At 36.2% G+C, this 14,870-nt stretch overlaps 2 protein-coding genes across 3 annotated transcripts; both read left to right on the top strand.

The window, feature by feature from the left end:
- Positions 1-78: 78 nt before the first annotated feature.
- Positions 79-4,099, top strand: LOC135692058 (uncharacterized). Its single transcript, XM_065210080.2, has one exon. The coding sequence runs from the start codon at positions 1,335-1,337 to the stop codon at positions 2,886-2,888; it is 1,554 nt and encodes a 517-aa protein (XP_065066152.2). The 5' UTR covers positions 79-1,334; the 3' UTR covers positions 2,889-4,099.
- Positions 4,100-5,062: 963 nt separating this feature from the next.
- Positions 5,063-13,877, top strand: LOC148958588 (mitochondrial substrate carrier family protein ucpB-like). 2 transcript variants are annotated; one of them, XM_089112045.1, is made up of 4 exons: positions 5,063-5,369; positions 7,430-7,686; positions 8,757-8,974; positions 11,064-13,877. In XM_089112045.1, the coding sequence occupies exons 2-4, from the start codon at positions 7,454-7,456 to the stop codon at positions 11,537-11,539; spliced, it is 927 nt and encodes a 308-aa protein (XP_088968171.1). In that variant the 5' UTR covers positions 5,063-5,369; positions 7,430-7,453; the 3' UTR covers positions 11,540-13,877. The 2 variants fall into 2 exon arrangements, with proteins under 2 accessions (XP_088968171.1, XP_088968169.1); XM_089112043.1 differs by having other exon boundaries at positions 5,068-5,369; positions 7,533-7,686.
- Positions 13,878-14,870: the final 993 nt, after the last annotated feature.

Genomic DNA, 14,870 nt, shown 5'->3' with positions numbered 1-14,870 from the left:
CAGATAACGTATTGTAGTAGAATCATAGAGGCTTTCTTTTCATAATTAACATTATCTACCATGAATACAATAATATATGAAAAGCTGTCCACTTTTTATGTGCAAATACACCTTGCCTTCGGGTTGATATCATGAAGAGATTCTTTACTTGGTTCTCTTGCATCTGATGGCATAATAAATGACGTATTTCCTTAAAGCTTAATAAAATCTTGTTACTATGCAATGCTATTTCGCATTCGTACTTCACAGGAAACACGCAAGCGTTTTGTTGTACAAAAAGTCTTTCATGCTAAAACCCCCGGATTTGATTATGTTTCGACGTTGGTGGTACTTGATTATTAGATTGCTGTTTTCAAGAGTTTATAATATATCACGGGAGTCAACCTGCTTACAAAGGACGTAATCAAATCATTTATTGAAGCCATTGACATTGATTGTTATCACGATTGTATGTACATCCAGGCTTTGTCTGCTATGATATTTTTCTTGCTCAAATGTCTAGGCAGGGAGCTCTTTGACGCTTTCAAGTAGCTTGTGTCCTCGAGTTTTGTTATACTGGTTCTCTCAATGCTTGATGTGTGGTCAACGATCAACGAATGCTGCATCCTCGGATAAACTGTAAATTACAAAGCATTCTTTGCGGATTTTGCACAGATATTTTCGTCGTGATAAACCTAATGGCTGCAAATAACACGAAGATACTTATCTAGGAGGCAATGCTGATAACACAGCTGTAGTTCTCTCACTCTTCAGAGGTTGAAGGATAATTATCTGTGCATATCATCTTCGCTAGAAATTCACGACAGTGTACCAAAAGGATGATGGTTTTACAGATTCTTTACGACTCGTATTAATGCCTGGTTTGTCGTGGACGTGTTTTGACTTAGCATCCTTCAGTAAGCATTTTGCCATATAATGCATTGTTAAGAATCAGTGTTACTCTAACTTGTAAAGGAGAATGAATCATCACGTTTTACAAAGGACCCATTCGATATTCGGCATCAAATAATCGAAGATAGAGTGTGGACAAACGTGCACTAATTTGTAACATTGCAGCTGTTTTTCAAACGAAAGTCAGCAGTTTGTTTCGATAGGATTTTATTGGAAAATGGTGCAGTTGAACACAATGAAAGACACCCATGCCTTGGTTAGTTCAGTAATATACATGAAAGGAATATACTGTTCTTTAATAGAAAGAGATATCTAGCTCAATGTTGCAGGCATTCTAACATCGAACCTGTTTGGAAAGCTCATGAAGCATCATCTGAAACAAACGACTGTCAAAAGAAATAAATATGTTATGGTTTAGAACCTGAGCGTAACTCATAACAGTAATGGAATCAAAATATGGATCAGATGTTGTTGTTGTCTACTTCACAGCTATCTTTATAATTGCGTTTCTTGGAAATGTGACGACTATAATTGTTGTGGCGGCCTATCGCCAGCTACAGAATATCAACAACTTCTACATTTTGAACTTGGCAGTAGCTGATCTCTTGAAGTGTATTGCTACACTTGCCACTAGAAACATGCTGGTATTTAAGCCTAGGTATCTCTTCTGTGCGATTGATACCTTCCTGTCGGTATTCTTCTTCAATGCATCCGTGTTTGCAATCCTATTCATTGCCATCGATCGCTGGTGCTTCATATGCAAACCCTTATACTATCGGACGCATATCATCACGACCAGAATTGGTTATTTGATCGTGACGTCATGGGCCGTTTCCTTCATCATCGCCATTATTCCGTTAACTGCTTGGGCCCTTCCAAGTGCGGCTCATCACAATCTAAGTGGACCGTGTACATACCGGTCTGTGTTTCCAGCTTCGTATGTGTTGGTGCTTATAATTCTAACAGAACTATTTCCACCATTTGTTTTCTGCCTTGTGTATAGCAAAATAGTTATTGTTGCCCGTCGACATGCAGTTGAAATCGCCCTGCAATTTAGGAACAGTAAAACAGTGGAAATGGATTGGTTAGAAAGGAGACGGTTCACAGAATCCTTAGTATCACCGTTCAGACACCGGTTGAGCTCGTCCGACCGGCCTCTTACGGCAGACTGCGACCAATCCAAAGAAATAAGATCGATTTTATACCGAAATTATGACTCGTGGATGCAAAAGAGAAGAGAAGAACTGCAGAAAATGTCACAACAAGAAAATCATGACAGCGAGGATGAAGTATTTGACAATCTTGACCAAGCAGAGAACTTGACAAAAGTTGGAAAAAGTTTGAGGGAATGGAAGAGAAGGGCGATGTTGACAGGAGGGTCAATAATGGAGAGTTGGGACCCTAAGGACAGAGAAATTATTGAAACAGAATGTCAAAAACACAGAGCAAGAAAAAACAAAGTAGCACCCAGCACAACTCAGGAAGCTAACATTCGAACCAACACGAAGATACTGAGAACATATTCTCAACCAGTGGAAAGAAAATCACCAAACGCTGATTCTAAGAAGACTTTGAGACGTTTCTTGTCCTTTAATGTGAATGGACAGACAAAAGTTGAAGAAGGGAAGGTTGGGCCTAGAGGAAAACGCAACATTGCCATCTTAGCTAGTATATCGAAGTTCTCGGTTTTGAAGAAGGAAAAGCAAGGATCTGCTAAAATCAAAGTGAAGAAAGAATTCAGAGCTGTTAGAATGCTTGGAATAGTCGTTGGAATGTTTGTCTTGCTGCATATTCCAATTGCTCTTCTCGACATAATTGATATATCAATACCATCACTGAAGCTGCCATCTTGGATGTGGAAAACAGCGTTATGCCTTACCATGTCAAGCCCTGCAGTGGACCCACTTATCTATGTTATCATCAAGCGTCAATTTAGGTCTGCATTCTTAAGATTTTGGAGTTGTGGACAGATAGACACGCGGATCAGGGAATGTTGACTTATTTTGGGAACAGGAATGCGGCCAATGGGCGCTGTAAATGTAATATTGATTTCCGTGTAATGTAACCTGTGTTCCAGACCCCTAACTTGAAAGTAGAGGACTAGTATCGAATGAGTCCTCTACTTTTAAGTAAGGGGTCTGGAGCACAGGCTAGCCAAATTTTACAAAGACGTTTTTCTTATGAACACTTGCTTTCCTTGGTTTGTAAAAAGTTACACCCAAGAAGGCAGTGTTTCAGTCTAGCAAGATCTTGGACAGAAAAAGATTCACTTTATTGTGCTTGTATTGTACTGAGATAATAGAAGCACGAACATTTACAGGTTCAGGATTATGTGACTGCATCCTGCTATTTCGGCAACCTTTTCCCAAAAAGGCAAGTTATTAAAGGTTTTGCAGGAATGGCAGCATGAGCTAAAGATGTCTAGCACAGAGAGTGTGTACGTAAGGGTCCTGGGGCCTAAAGAAGTTAAACATGCGTCACAGACTTTCAAAAATCCAATTCCCTTTTCTACGTGAATGTAAACAAAACCAAGTAGCTTGATAACCATAAAATCACTTGACGTCAAATCTTCACTATACACAATACCGTGGGCTCGAAACTTCATCGTTTATAACTTTTGATTTTAAGATTTGACGAGAATGCTTTGATCTAATTTTTTTTTAAATCATAACAAAAGATTTTTACAACTCTGTCTTGAAGGAGTTCTGATGGTCACATGTTTTGATGTCCTTTGTCATCCGACCTTGACACAGATAAAATTCAGGAAGTTCGTAACACCTTCTCTTTGCAACATTTTCTACCAAAGCTCGGGAATTCCTTAAAAGTATGCCTTATGAACATTTCCAACAGCTTCATTTCTTAAGACCATTATTGGTCAATGGAAGAATTTGGAGCCAACGAATGAATATCGAAAAGTCTATGTCAATTAGCTCTGTTAATTCAATTCGTAACAAAAGCGGTTAAACAAAGGTTGCCTCGCTTCAGTGCCGGAATGAAGATGAGGATTTGCTCAAACCCTATGAATATGAACTAAGCTGTCTTCAAAAGTTGATTTATACGGATCCAAAATCGTAATTCACTTCTTAAGCTCTAACAGATTCTCGATCCTGTACGCAATCCAAGCACTTTGTTTGTAATTAGGAAATATACACTGTATATTATTAATAGAGTGCAAAAGATGTGTAGTAAAGATGTCAAATTTATAGAATAAAATCTTTATATGATGTGCAAAGTCTGCCGGAGTATTGGAGTGTAGTAGGGAGGTGGTGTTCACCTAAAAACCCAAATTCTTAAAATTCCAATTCTCTCAACAGCTCTGGCATCCTTTGCGTACTGTTGTTCAATTTCACTTCTACATTTTTGCTGGCCTACCGTTCTTAGTGTAAAGATTGTTCTTCCATGCATATTGGAAAATATCTGACGCAAAAAACTTTTTGTGTTCCACTAAGTTTTCACATCTTGTGCGTGTTAAACAGGAAACATGACAGAAAGATCCGGTTTTAAGAGAAGCGAAATTTCAGGGGAAAGAGAAGAATTAGTAACATTAAAAGTGTTGTGAATCTGTGAAATTATCAACATAAATTTCCATTTTAAATTTATAAACTATGCAAAAACTTCAGTGGATCAGACCCTATAAACTGTTCGAATGTAAAATGGTTATACAAAAACCAAACCTCACTTGCAGCTGAGGAAATCCACGAATCTTTTTTCTAAAACTGAAAATAATATCATTTAAAGAAATAGTATTAAAAATAAAAGCTGCTGTTTTTCCTCAAAAAGTTCAACATAAATCTTGGAAAGTTATTTTTACAACTGATTCAGCACATATACCCAGTTATAACTGGTTGCAGCTGGTTTGAGACAAAAGAGGAAAGGTATTTTGAAACTGTTGTGTTTTGTGGGAAAATGTGGCAAAACAGAGAATAGTCTTATTCGATAAACAAGGTCTTAACTTTCGGGATAATACTTTTAATACCGGTTGTAAGGGAATTATAGTGCTTTGTACCCGAACATCGTAGATTGTTACGAAAAGATGTTGTTTTGCGGTTAAATCACAGTTTTTGTCCACGTGAGCCACGTGAAAAACTCTGATGTTTTTGGAAAATTGAATTGAATTTAATGGTCACATGTTGCACCTGACAAAAGAAAACAATAGAAATTCTCTTGAACCTTACGTAACAAGAAAAAAGGCATTTACAAAAGAAGCAAATATCGAATTGCCACGAAGTTCCACCCGAGAAGATCGACGTTCTAGACCCACTGTCGCTTGAACTAAATGAATTTAATCTTTAGTAAGAAAATTCTTTTCACAACATGGACTCGCCGAAGATGCAAAAGCCAATTTAAAGTTTCCAGCAGGTAACTGCAAAAGCATGCCAAGATGGGATGTCTGGATAGGCACGTCGAGCAGTATTTGGAAAAGGACGTCTTCACCCGCATTGGCCTTGCTGGGCTGTCAAGCATGGGCGCGGCTGTAGGTAAGGACTTAAGTTTGAATTTGTGAAAGAGATTGCTTCTAGCTTTTTGCTGGAAAGAAATGTCTGACAATTTATAATTCCATTATGAATTCAGTTCAACAGATTTAATTGTCATGACACTCTTTCACTTTCGATTTTGTTACAGTTTCAGTTCAGTTTGGTTTATCTGCCAAAAAAGAATTTCTTTCATGCTAATGCTATTTCATGCTATTTCATGCTAAAAGAGAGCAAATTTTATTAGCAAATCAACCCTACAACTAAAAATGTGTTTGCAGAGCTGTTTTTTAGTGATCTAAAAAAAAATTTAGATAAGATATTTAATAATAAAATCATCATATTAGCAAAAGATAAGACCATCAAGCCTTGACTTGAATTTTCCAGGTTCTTATTAAAACAGAATATATAATGAAATGGGTGTTTGCATTTGCATGTCAGATGTAGCTTCCCAATCCAAGATAATGACCAAAATAATGGGGCAAATGGTAAAAATGTTAACTACCCCTGCCCCAGATTTTATATCAATCTGAAACTTTCAACAAAAATTTTATATTTTGGCAAAAAAAACCAAAACAAAAAAGTCTTATTTTTCTTTAACTATATAGTTTGTAGAGTATGGCAGATTCTGAGTTCTAGCAAGACCTTGGTGCCAACAGCACCGCACATGGATGTGAGTGCCCAAAAACCATTCAAAAATACCAGATGCACCAGCTCTATCAACTTTTTCAGTAATTTGATTCAAAAGTTCTAGGTTTAAGTCCTTCAGGGTTACCATGTCTGCCTCTTGTGTGGGCAAACTCCATGATGAAGGTAGTAGAGTAAATTTACTTCCTTGAAATAAAAATGGCTCTCTGTTTAATGACATCCCAAGCAGTGGCGGACACTGGGGGGTGGGGTTGAGGGGGGCCACTGCCCCCAGTACTTTATAAGGACAATGGTCTTGTGTTCTAAAACAATGAGAAATGTGACGTCATTCTATATTAAAACAATAGGCTTGCCCCCAATATTTGACCGCCTCTGATCCTAAGTTTTGGTGTGAGGCATATGGTTTGGTGGCTTGCAGTGCCATGATAATGAAATTAATATTTGGGCGGGGGGCTGCCCTTTGTATTCTTTCCCATTCAGTACACTGTTATCAAGGAAATATGCTACAATTTGACAATTATTGGAGGGGCTTAAGCCCCTTGGTTTGAATGACTCTGTGACTGAGAGATCCATCACAACCCAATTTTTGCAATGAATGGCAAGATTTTGAGTGAGTACAGAGGATTTTGATTGAAAAAGCAAGGTGCAAATCTTTGTGGCAGACAAATGTTTGAGTTTGGCAAACAAAATAGAATGGTGTGTGAGAGTGACAAGGATGGAAATTGTTGCCTGCCATTTATAAAAATTATCTGCTGAAATGCTCAACAATTTTTTTTTAGAATCGTAGGAACTCACACAATTAGATAAAGAAATTGCTGCAAATCAAATTTCCTATTTTTATGTATTAAACTTTTTAACCAAGCTAAAGAATATTATTTGGATAAAACTGTTAATTTAAGATGAAGTTTAGCTGGTGTTCTAGAAAGAATGATAAAGGGCTTTTTCCTGAATTGCTAAAATTGCCAAAATCGCCTGCAAGCCAGAATTGGAAATAGAGATTACCTGCAAACTTAGAAAACAAATTTTGTTGAAAACTTCTTCTCAAATCCAAAAGCTCTTAAGTTTTGTTGTTAAACAAGTGACTTCTACTGCATAAAGACAGTGCAAAACAGCATTGTAATAGTATTGATAATGTTTTTGGCAAAATGGGCACCTTGTTAATTATTTATGAACCATAAAGTATTCATATCTTTTCCTGTTTCACTTATATCTTGCCCCACCTTTGATTTCTAAACTACCCTCCAGAAGAGGCATTCACAAATATGTTTCATCAAATTTGAGGGTATGCAATGTTTCAGTTTTTTGGATCTCAATAAGCTTTCTTTGGCATGGCATTAGTCTTTTATCTCTATAGATTCTTTTCTTAGCAATTTTTTCTGGGGTCCTTGATTTTAAGCAGGATTATAACCTTTTTACAGGTATTCAAGGTATCATGATTTTTCATGATAAATTTCATGCAAAATAAGAACATTGCTTTTGTTATATCATTACATCATGGTAATGATAACAAACCTCCTCTAGTCACCAATCCCATCGATGTCATCAAGATCAGACTTCAACTGGACAATGAATTGTCAGACCAGAAGAACATCTTCAAGAATAGAAAATATAAAGGATTTGTTTCCGGAGGATCACTCATCTTAAAGGAGGAGGGTATTAATGGCCTTTACAAGGGGTAGGTCTTTTATTCAGTATCTATCTTTTGCTGTTTATGTTTCGTGTCTGCCATCAGGTATGTGTAATACAGACTTGAGGTCAATATAGCCTAATGCTGATCTGCAAGGATAGGAATCTCTGGGTACACTGAAGATCTGCAAAAGGGCCACTCCATGTGAAATCAATTTTTTTCACATGGAGTGCCCCTTTTCGTAAAGTTTATAGTCTATAAACATTTCGTAAAGTTTATAGCCTACTCTACGAAATTTAGCTGAACTTTAATTCCAGTTGATGATGTAATTGAAAAGAAAGATATAACTTGATTTTATCAAGACTGTATTACAAAATTGTTGCTAGCTAAGGCAATATTTAACAAAACCAGATTCAAGACAATATTTTGCAAACCTGTAGAAGCATATTTCTTTGTATTTCCAAATTTATCCAAAATTTAAAATGGGGCATGAAGGTGTAATTTCTATTGACTGTTGATCATAAGTTTTAGGTAATTTGTCATTTTTTTATGACAAAACAGTTTGTAGCATGTCCTCCAGAAAATACCTCTACTCTCTGCCAATCTTCACTTAAATGAAATATATGAATGGTATTAATCACTACAAGCCTGAAAAGGATTGTAATTGATTTAAGCCCTAAGCATCAATATTTTTTAATTTAAGTTTAAGGCAGCATCTTTAATGGTTGTTAGATAAAGCATACAAAGTGTCACAGAAAACTCGGATAAATTTTTTTTATTGATTAAAGCTGGTATTGATCCAAAAATATTGCAAGCAAGTCCTGTAAACCTTATTAAATATAATCAAATTTTATAAATTAGATTTTAAATTTGAACATTGTCAGATTTTGACATTTTTTTACATTATAGTACTCAAACTGTATTTTTAATTGACAAGGGAGAGAATATGCCAGTCTGAAAATGGGTAAATTGTTGGGTCCCATCAATCTCATCTCTATCAGACCGTGTGGCATTTATCTTCTGTGTTTGTTTGTTTGTTGTGTTTGTGTGGCATTTATATTAAACTGTGTTTGTTTCCTTCAGTAATTTTTGCTCTCTTTTTTCTTTGGAAATTGCAGAATATCAGCTTCATTGATGAGAGAGGCAAGTTATAGTTCAATAAGACTTGGTCTTTACGAACCTCTTAAAGAAGTGCTTGGTGAGACGAACAAGGCAAAGACCCCATTATTCAAAAAAATTATCTGTGGTGGAATTTCAGGTACAATTGGCAGTGCTATAGCAAGTCCAACAGATCTTGTCAAGATTCGGATGCAAGGAGAAGGACCCCTTGACCCTGGTGAGTAATTTGTGGACCACAACCTTATACTATTTTTTCTTCAGGAATTGAATCTGTATGCCAGACTGTCATTCAAGTGTCCCATAACCACACTGACAGGAGCATAGCTAGCAGGGGGTGTAACAACCCCCATACTTCATGAATTCATCAGTAAATCTTTGCTTTGTCTACAAAATCCTTCATTTGGTGGTAAAATCATCTATCAGTCGTTGAAATAGCACCTAAATTCTTCTCCATGTATGTCTTCATCAGTAATTTTTTCTTCTGATGACTCACAACTGCACATTGATCATAATTTGTTTGTTAGTGCCTGTGTGAATTAAAGGAGGCACAGCCCAAAGATTTGATAGAATTAAACAGTATGTCCCTTCCAGCATCAATAACAAAACTCTCCTCCTAAGAGAACAGTCTACTTTGATTTGCATTTCTGCCAGTCTTTTGGTATTTGAAGCTTGTGACATATTTTTCTCCTTACTTATGTTTCCTTTTTTCTATTGATTTTGCTACCAAAACCAGACTCACTTTCGACTAATTCAAAAAACATATCAAAATAATGCAAATTTGGATCAGGATCACATTGGTCATCCTCTATTATTTTATTCCCAGCTTGATGTGATTACCTTGGTCATTATAAAACATATCATACTTTTTAGAATAGTCAGACGACTAAACATTACAGTGCTAAAATATTTTTGCTTTTCAGGCAGTTTTAGATTAGGGGGCCTTATTTTGGTTTGGGTATCAGATATTGCTTAGCCTCATTTATTGTCAATACTGAAGTTGTCCAGTCTCTAGCCCTTAATGCAGTTTGATTCCTCTGAAGGATGATAAAGGGTGATATTTTGACAAGGTCTGACGTTAAGCTGGTTTTTTATTCAATGTGCTTAAGCTGCTAGGTTACTATGATGATGTTTGTGCTTTTTCTAATGTTCCATCTTTCTGACCCCAATGGTTCCAAGCTTGACAGGGGTTGAACAAGGTCTTGAAAATCGCTACATAACATGACATTTTGCCTTTGTGTGTCACTTCGCAATTTACATACCCATCTTTTCATTGTCTCGGGGGATGAAATGGTAGCATTGTCACCCAAGCTGGGAGTTTTAGTTTTTTAATAGCGTAATTTTAAAGTTGTAGAGTAAGGTTATTCCTCCTTTTTATTTTTCATTCACATTCTTCTTTTGAAATCGAACACTACACCTATACACGTCCAATCCGGCATATGATCTAGATAGCTCCTTGTGAGTTCTTTTCATATGTCCGACAGCAAACATACCAAACTTTGAACTATCTACTGTATTTGGTTTTTCTTTTTTGTAAAAAATAGTTGTTATTTGTGGTTCAAGTATTAAATAGAAATGTAGTAGTTAATTATTGCTGTGAATGAAATGTTTTGAGTTTTTTGAGTTTTTTAAGGTTAATTAGCGGACTAGGTACAATCGGTAAAGCTATCCCTGTCTAAAAATAACCTTTGGGCATGTTTAAAGCTAGGTCTGCATTTTCTCCTACATTGATATGTCTTCATGTTGAATTACGCCAAAAAAGGCCAAAACAGATGATTGGGTGGGGAACAAGTACCTGTGTCTAAATTTCAAAGCTGACTCTGCTTCTAATCCTTTTCTGCATATCAAATTATGCCAGAAACATAAAGTCAAGGCTTACAACTCGATTTTTTTTAGAATAGAGTAAGACCTAGCATAGGACAATGTACAGGTATCTGTCTAAAAGTAGACTTTCCGGCGTTTTCAAGGCTGGGTCTGCACTTCACCTTACGGTTTGGTAACTGTGCCAAAGTTGCTCATTGCTGATCTTTAGTCGTTTTTGTAATGCCACATTGACAGGTTTTTGTCAAAAAAACAGGTTTTTGTAACTGCTCAACTTTGGTTGGCTATTTGACAAACATATACTAGAAACTTTGGTTCCAATCTTTCATAAACTTTAAAAATGTACTAACTATTCAACAAGAAAAGAGAATATTGAGGTAAAAGTTGGCCTAAAATGTTCTTTTGCAGTATAGCTTTTTATCTCAAATGTTTTGCAATGATTACCTATTATGTTTTTTTTTCCATTTTATAGTTTTTCGATTTCTTAGGCCAAACCCCAAGATACAGAAGTACAATGCATGCGTTTAAGAAGATTGCTCGCCATGAAGGAGCATTGGGGCTCTGGCGTGGTGTTACCCCAACTGTTCACCGTGCTGCAATTGGAACCTCTGCTCAGATCTCTTCATATGATCACACTAAACACTGGCTGCTGAACACCAATCGTATAAGAGAGGGGCTGCCCCTTCATATTGTCTCTGCAATGATGTCTGGATTCATAACTGCTTTTATAATGTCTCCAATTGATGTTATAAAGACACGGATCATGAACCAACAGGTGCAGAACAAGAATGGCAATACCTACAGGAATGCTAGAGACTGCCTAGTGAAGACGTTCACTTCTGAGGGTATCTTCGGATTGTACAAGGGCTTTATTCCAAACTGGCTTCGACTTGGTCCTCATACTATCACTACTTTTATTTTGTTCGAACAGCTCCGATTGTACTTTGACCTTGACCCAGTGTAGGAACCTTTTATTTTGCATTTCACAGTTGACAACAAGGCACTGGCTGGCTGGTTTGCGCTTAAGTAAGGTTTCCTATGAAGGCTTATCGGGTTTACCCTCTAAAGAAATGTTCTAAATCGTACTCATATACCTGATAAAGAGCTTCATATGCAGGCTTGCAGAGTTTCACCTGGGTGACTCATAGACAGGCACTACTACTCCCAGACACAACTCATTGGCATATTTAACATAAAAATTCTTTGTTACTTTCATTTGTCTACAACCAAGATGTCCTGTTTAGATACTCTTTAGGTGTTTGCTAATGCTCAATACTAGCCAGCCGGCCAGTACCAGACTCTGTGACCCATTTTATTGTTGTCATGCTCGTCACTATAGGGGGCATGTGGGGTATGAAACTCCCTTGAAAAAAAATTCCATTTCAAAGACGTTTAGTTTTTGCCATCTAGGGGTGCTTAGTGGGCAAATTTCCAAACTTGTCGGCAAATAAAGGATGGCTCACCTTCTTTGTCGGCAAATGGGACTTGGAAATTCCCTTGAGCAGAATTGCTAGCGATGGGTCTGATTGTGATTGAGGATTGTGATAATCTATATTTAGCTGGTGACAAAGGTGCTGGCCCTGGGGACCTTTTTTGCCTTAGGCCCCGTCTGCAAGAGTACGTTTTCAAATGAAAACGCAACTTTATTTTGCGTTTAAGCTTACTGTCTACATGAAAACGGATCGTTTCCTTTTAGACGGCCGAAAACGCAAGTTTTTGAAAACGATTAGACAAAAACTCAGATTTTTGCGTTTTCATGTAGACGGAATGGACAATGTGAAAACGTGCGTGTAAACGGAAAACCTTTTATCCGTTTTCATCAAATTGAAAACGCAATTTTTTGAAAACGTATTTGTGTAGACGGGGCCTTAGCCTCAAGTCATTTTCCATTTTATATCACTTCTTACAGAGCTGGCATCTGTCCCTCCGTTCTTTGTATTGCTTTTAATTTGTGACACCCAATGAGGTGTATTCTTTTCACCACATCAGTGACACCTTTATAAAGCCCATATTGCTAAAAATGCTCTACTGTGCTCGCAGCGTCCTTCTGCAAAATTATTCACAGCTGATATAAGCTAAGCCCCGAAGCTCATTAGTCTGTCTCTCTAACAAAAGTTACCTCGCTGAAACATCGAGCTGTCATTTTCGCAGCTGTTACATTTTCTGACACCAAACAAAATAGCGAAATTTTTTCTCATAAGAAGCTCTTAGTAGCGCAAAGTAAGTGTTGCCAAGGAAAAGATTACTGTTTAGCGTTTTTTCTTTTTCTCAAATATTTAAAGAAGTGGATACGGATAAAACTTTGTATATGTACTGAATATCCGTCTAAAAATCAGTTTCTGTTTCCAAGGAGTACTGAATTGCAAGCTACCTGATACTCCAAATGCGGATATTTAACTATCCGAGGATCTTTGGATTTTGTAAGGTTCGTTTTGAATTAAGTAAGGTCAGACCTTATGAAATAGTGGAATTAATCAATTGTTAAGAATTTGATAAAATATTTCTACATTTAAACATTAATTTTGTATTTAAGGTCCAATTAATCTTCTCTTGCAGAATATAGATTAATTAATTATCTTATCCAAAATATCTTAAACTTTGAATCTTTCTGGGGTTAACTTTGAACCTGTTTTTTCTTTCTTTCACTTTATATCTTTCCTTAATTCTGCAAGAATTATCGTACTAATGATAGTTTTAAGAGAACAAGTAAGTTAGGTTTCTTGTTCAACTTTTTTTCTTTGTGTTGTCTATTTGTGTTCATTTTTGCCTCTTCTTTTCTGCTGAATTAGTTAACTTTATAATTGAGTAAAATCAATTTTCCTAAGTCAAAGAATATATGTATACATTGCCTGAAAGGGTTTTAAGCGCAGAAATGCAATTACTATAGGTATTATTTTTTTTAATTTAATGCTATCGATTAGGTAAGCATTCTGCAAAGACTTGCAATGCAGTATTTCGTTTCAGATTAACTTCTCTGTAAAAGAGAAGGAGCTTACATTTTGTGGACGAATCCTTATTTTATTGTTTATCGAGTTTATGTTCTGTAATGAAGCCGAAAAACTGCCCAGACTTCAAAATGTAAGCATGTTATTTGAAGACGAATTTTGCAACAAAAGAGGTTGGTTTCCTTAAGAATTTAAACAAATGTGATTCCTGTTCCTAATTTTTGTATTACAGTAGTATGGATCGATTTATAGGTTCCTAAAGAACTCATCCAACCGCATAAAATGTAAAGTATAACATTGAGTTGGTAAAAAGAAGACATTTTGAAAAATACTTTTTAATGTAATTCTTTTTTTAAAGAAGAAAAAAACCCATTTGCTTCACACTATCTCCAAAGACTTTTTTTCGCTGGCAAAGTCAGTTAGATATTTTGCAAATTTGTAAGCATTTATGCCAGGTGGAAGAGAAATTACAAAAGACAAATTAGATATTTTGTATGTTAGAGCTAGTACCTTTTCTGGCCGATTTTCAGGTCAAGGATAGAGCTTTTATCTTTGATAAATAAATTCATGGAGGGTATTTTTGTATACTTAATAGTCATTTCTCATATAAGGCTGAAAGATGTATCTGGCTCTGAGCCATTTGTCTATTGTAAGCGCCTTGTAAAGGTTATTTGTATACTAAAAAAACCAATTTGTGTTGTGCCCTTGTCTATATCTTCTAAAGGTATTGAAACGCAATTATACTATTAAGATTGTATTTGATATACATAATGAAGTCTATATGTAAACAATTCGATGCAATTAAGAAGTTTATGAATTTCAATAATAAAGTGTTGTTTTTTTGTTGCACCTTGAAAAATTTCCGGAAATGCGAGAATTTTTTCTTTTAAAGTTTTGTCGGACCCATTCTTCCCTACAATCACGTGTACTCTATAAATTCATTAAAATTTGGGGCAGGGGTATGGTGATGTCCAACATCAGTTGAGAGTGTTTTCCCTAAATTGCAGACCAGGTGTAAGAGAAAAGCGCATTTGTGTCGGGAGAGCCATTTGTGAAAAAGGCTGTGACAAATGTGAGAGGTTTATTTATTGTGTATTTCTATGGTTTTATTTTTACTAGCGGTGGAAAACACCACCAGGTTTGCCTCTACCAAATACAAATCATCAAATGAAGGGACGTTGGCTTTCAAAGCCTCGCACTTGTGAATTGAGGCCTGAAATAAGCGAAGTGAAAGCAAGAAATGAAGTTAAATATGAAGTAAGCCGTTAATACATCCATCAGAAAATCAATTAAATCTGATATAAAAGTATGGTATTCCAAAATCGAATTCAAATGGACGGTATATCAAGT

The sequence above is a fragment of the Rhopilema esculentum genome, chromosome 13, assembly GCF_057945365.1.
Source record: "Rhopilema esculentum isolate cy_ngs chromosome 13, ASM5794536v1, whole genome shotgun sequence".
NCBI classification, from domain to species: Eukaryota; Metazoa; Cnidaria; class Scyphozoa; order Rhizostomeae; family Rhizostomatidae; genus Rhopilema; species Rhopilema esculentum.
The sequence above is the reverse complement of the archived record's forward strand: the minus strand, read 5'-3'. Positions and strand labels throughout refer to the sequence as shown.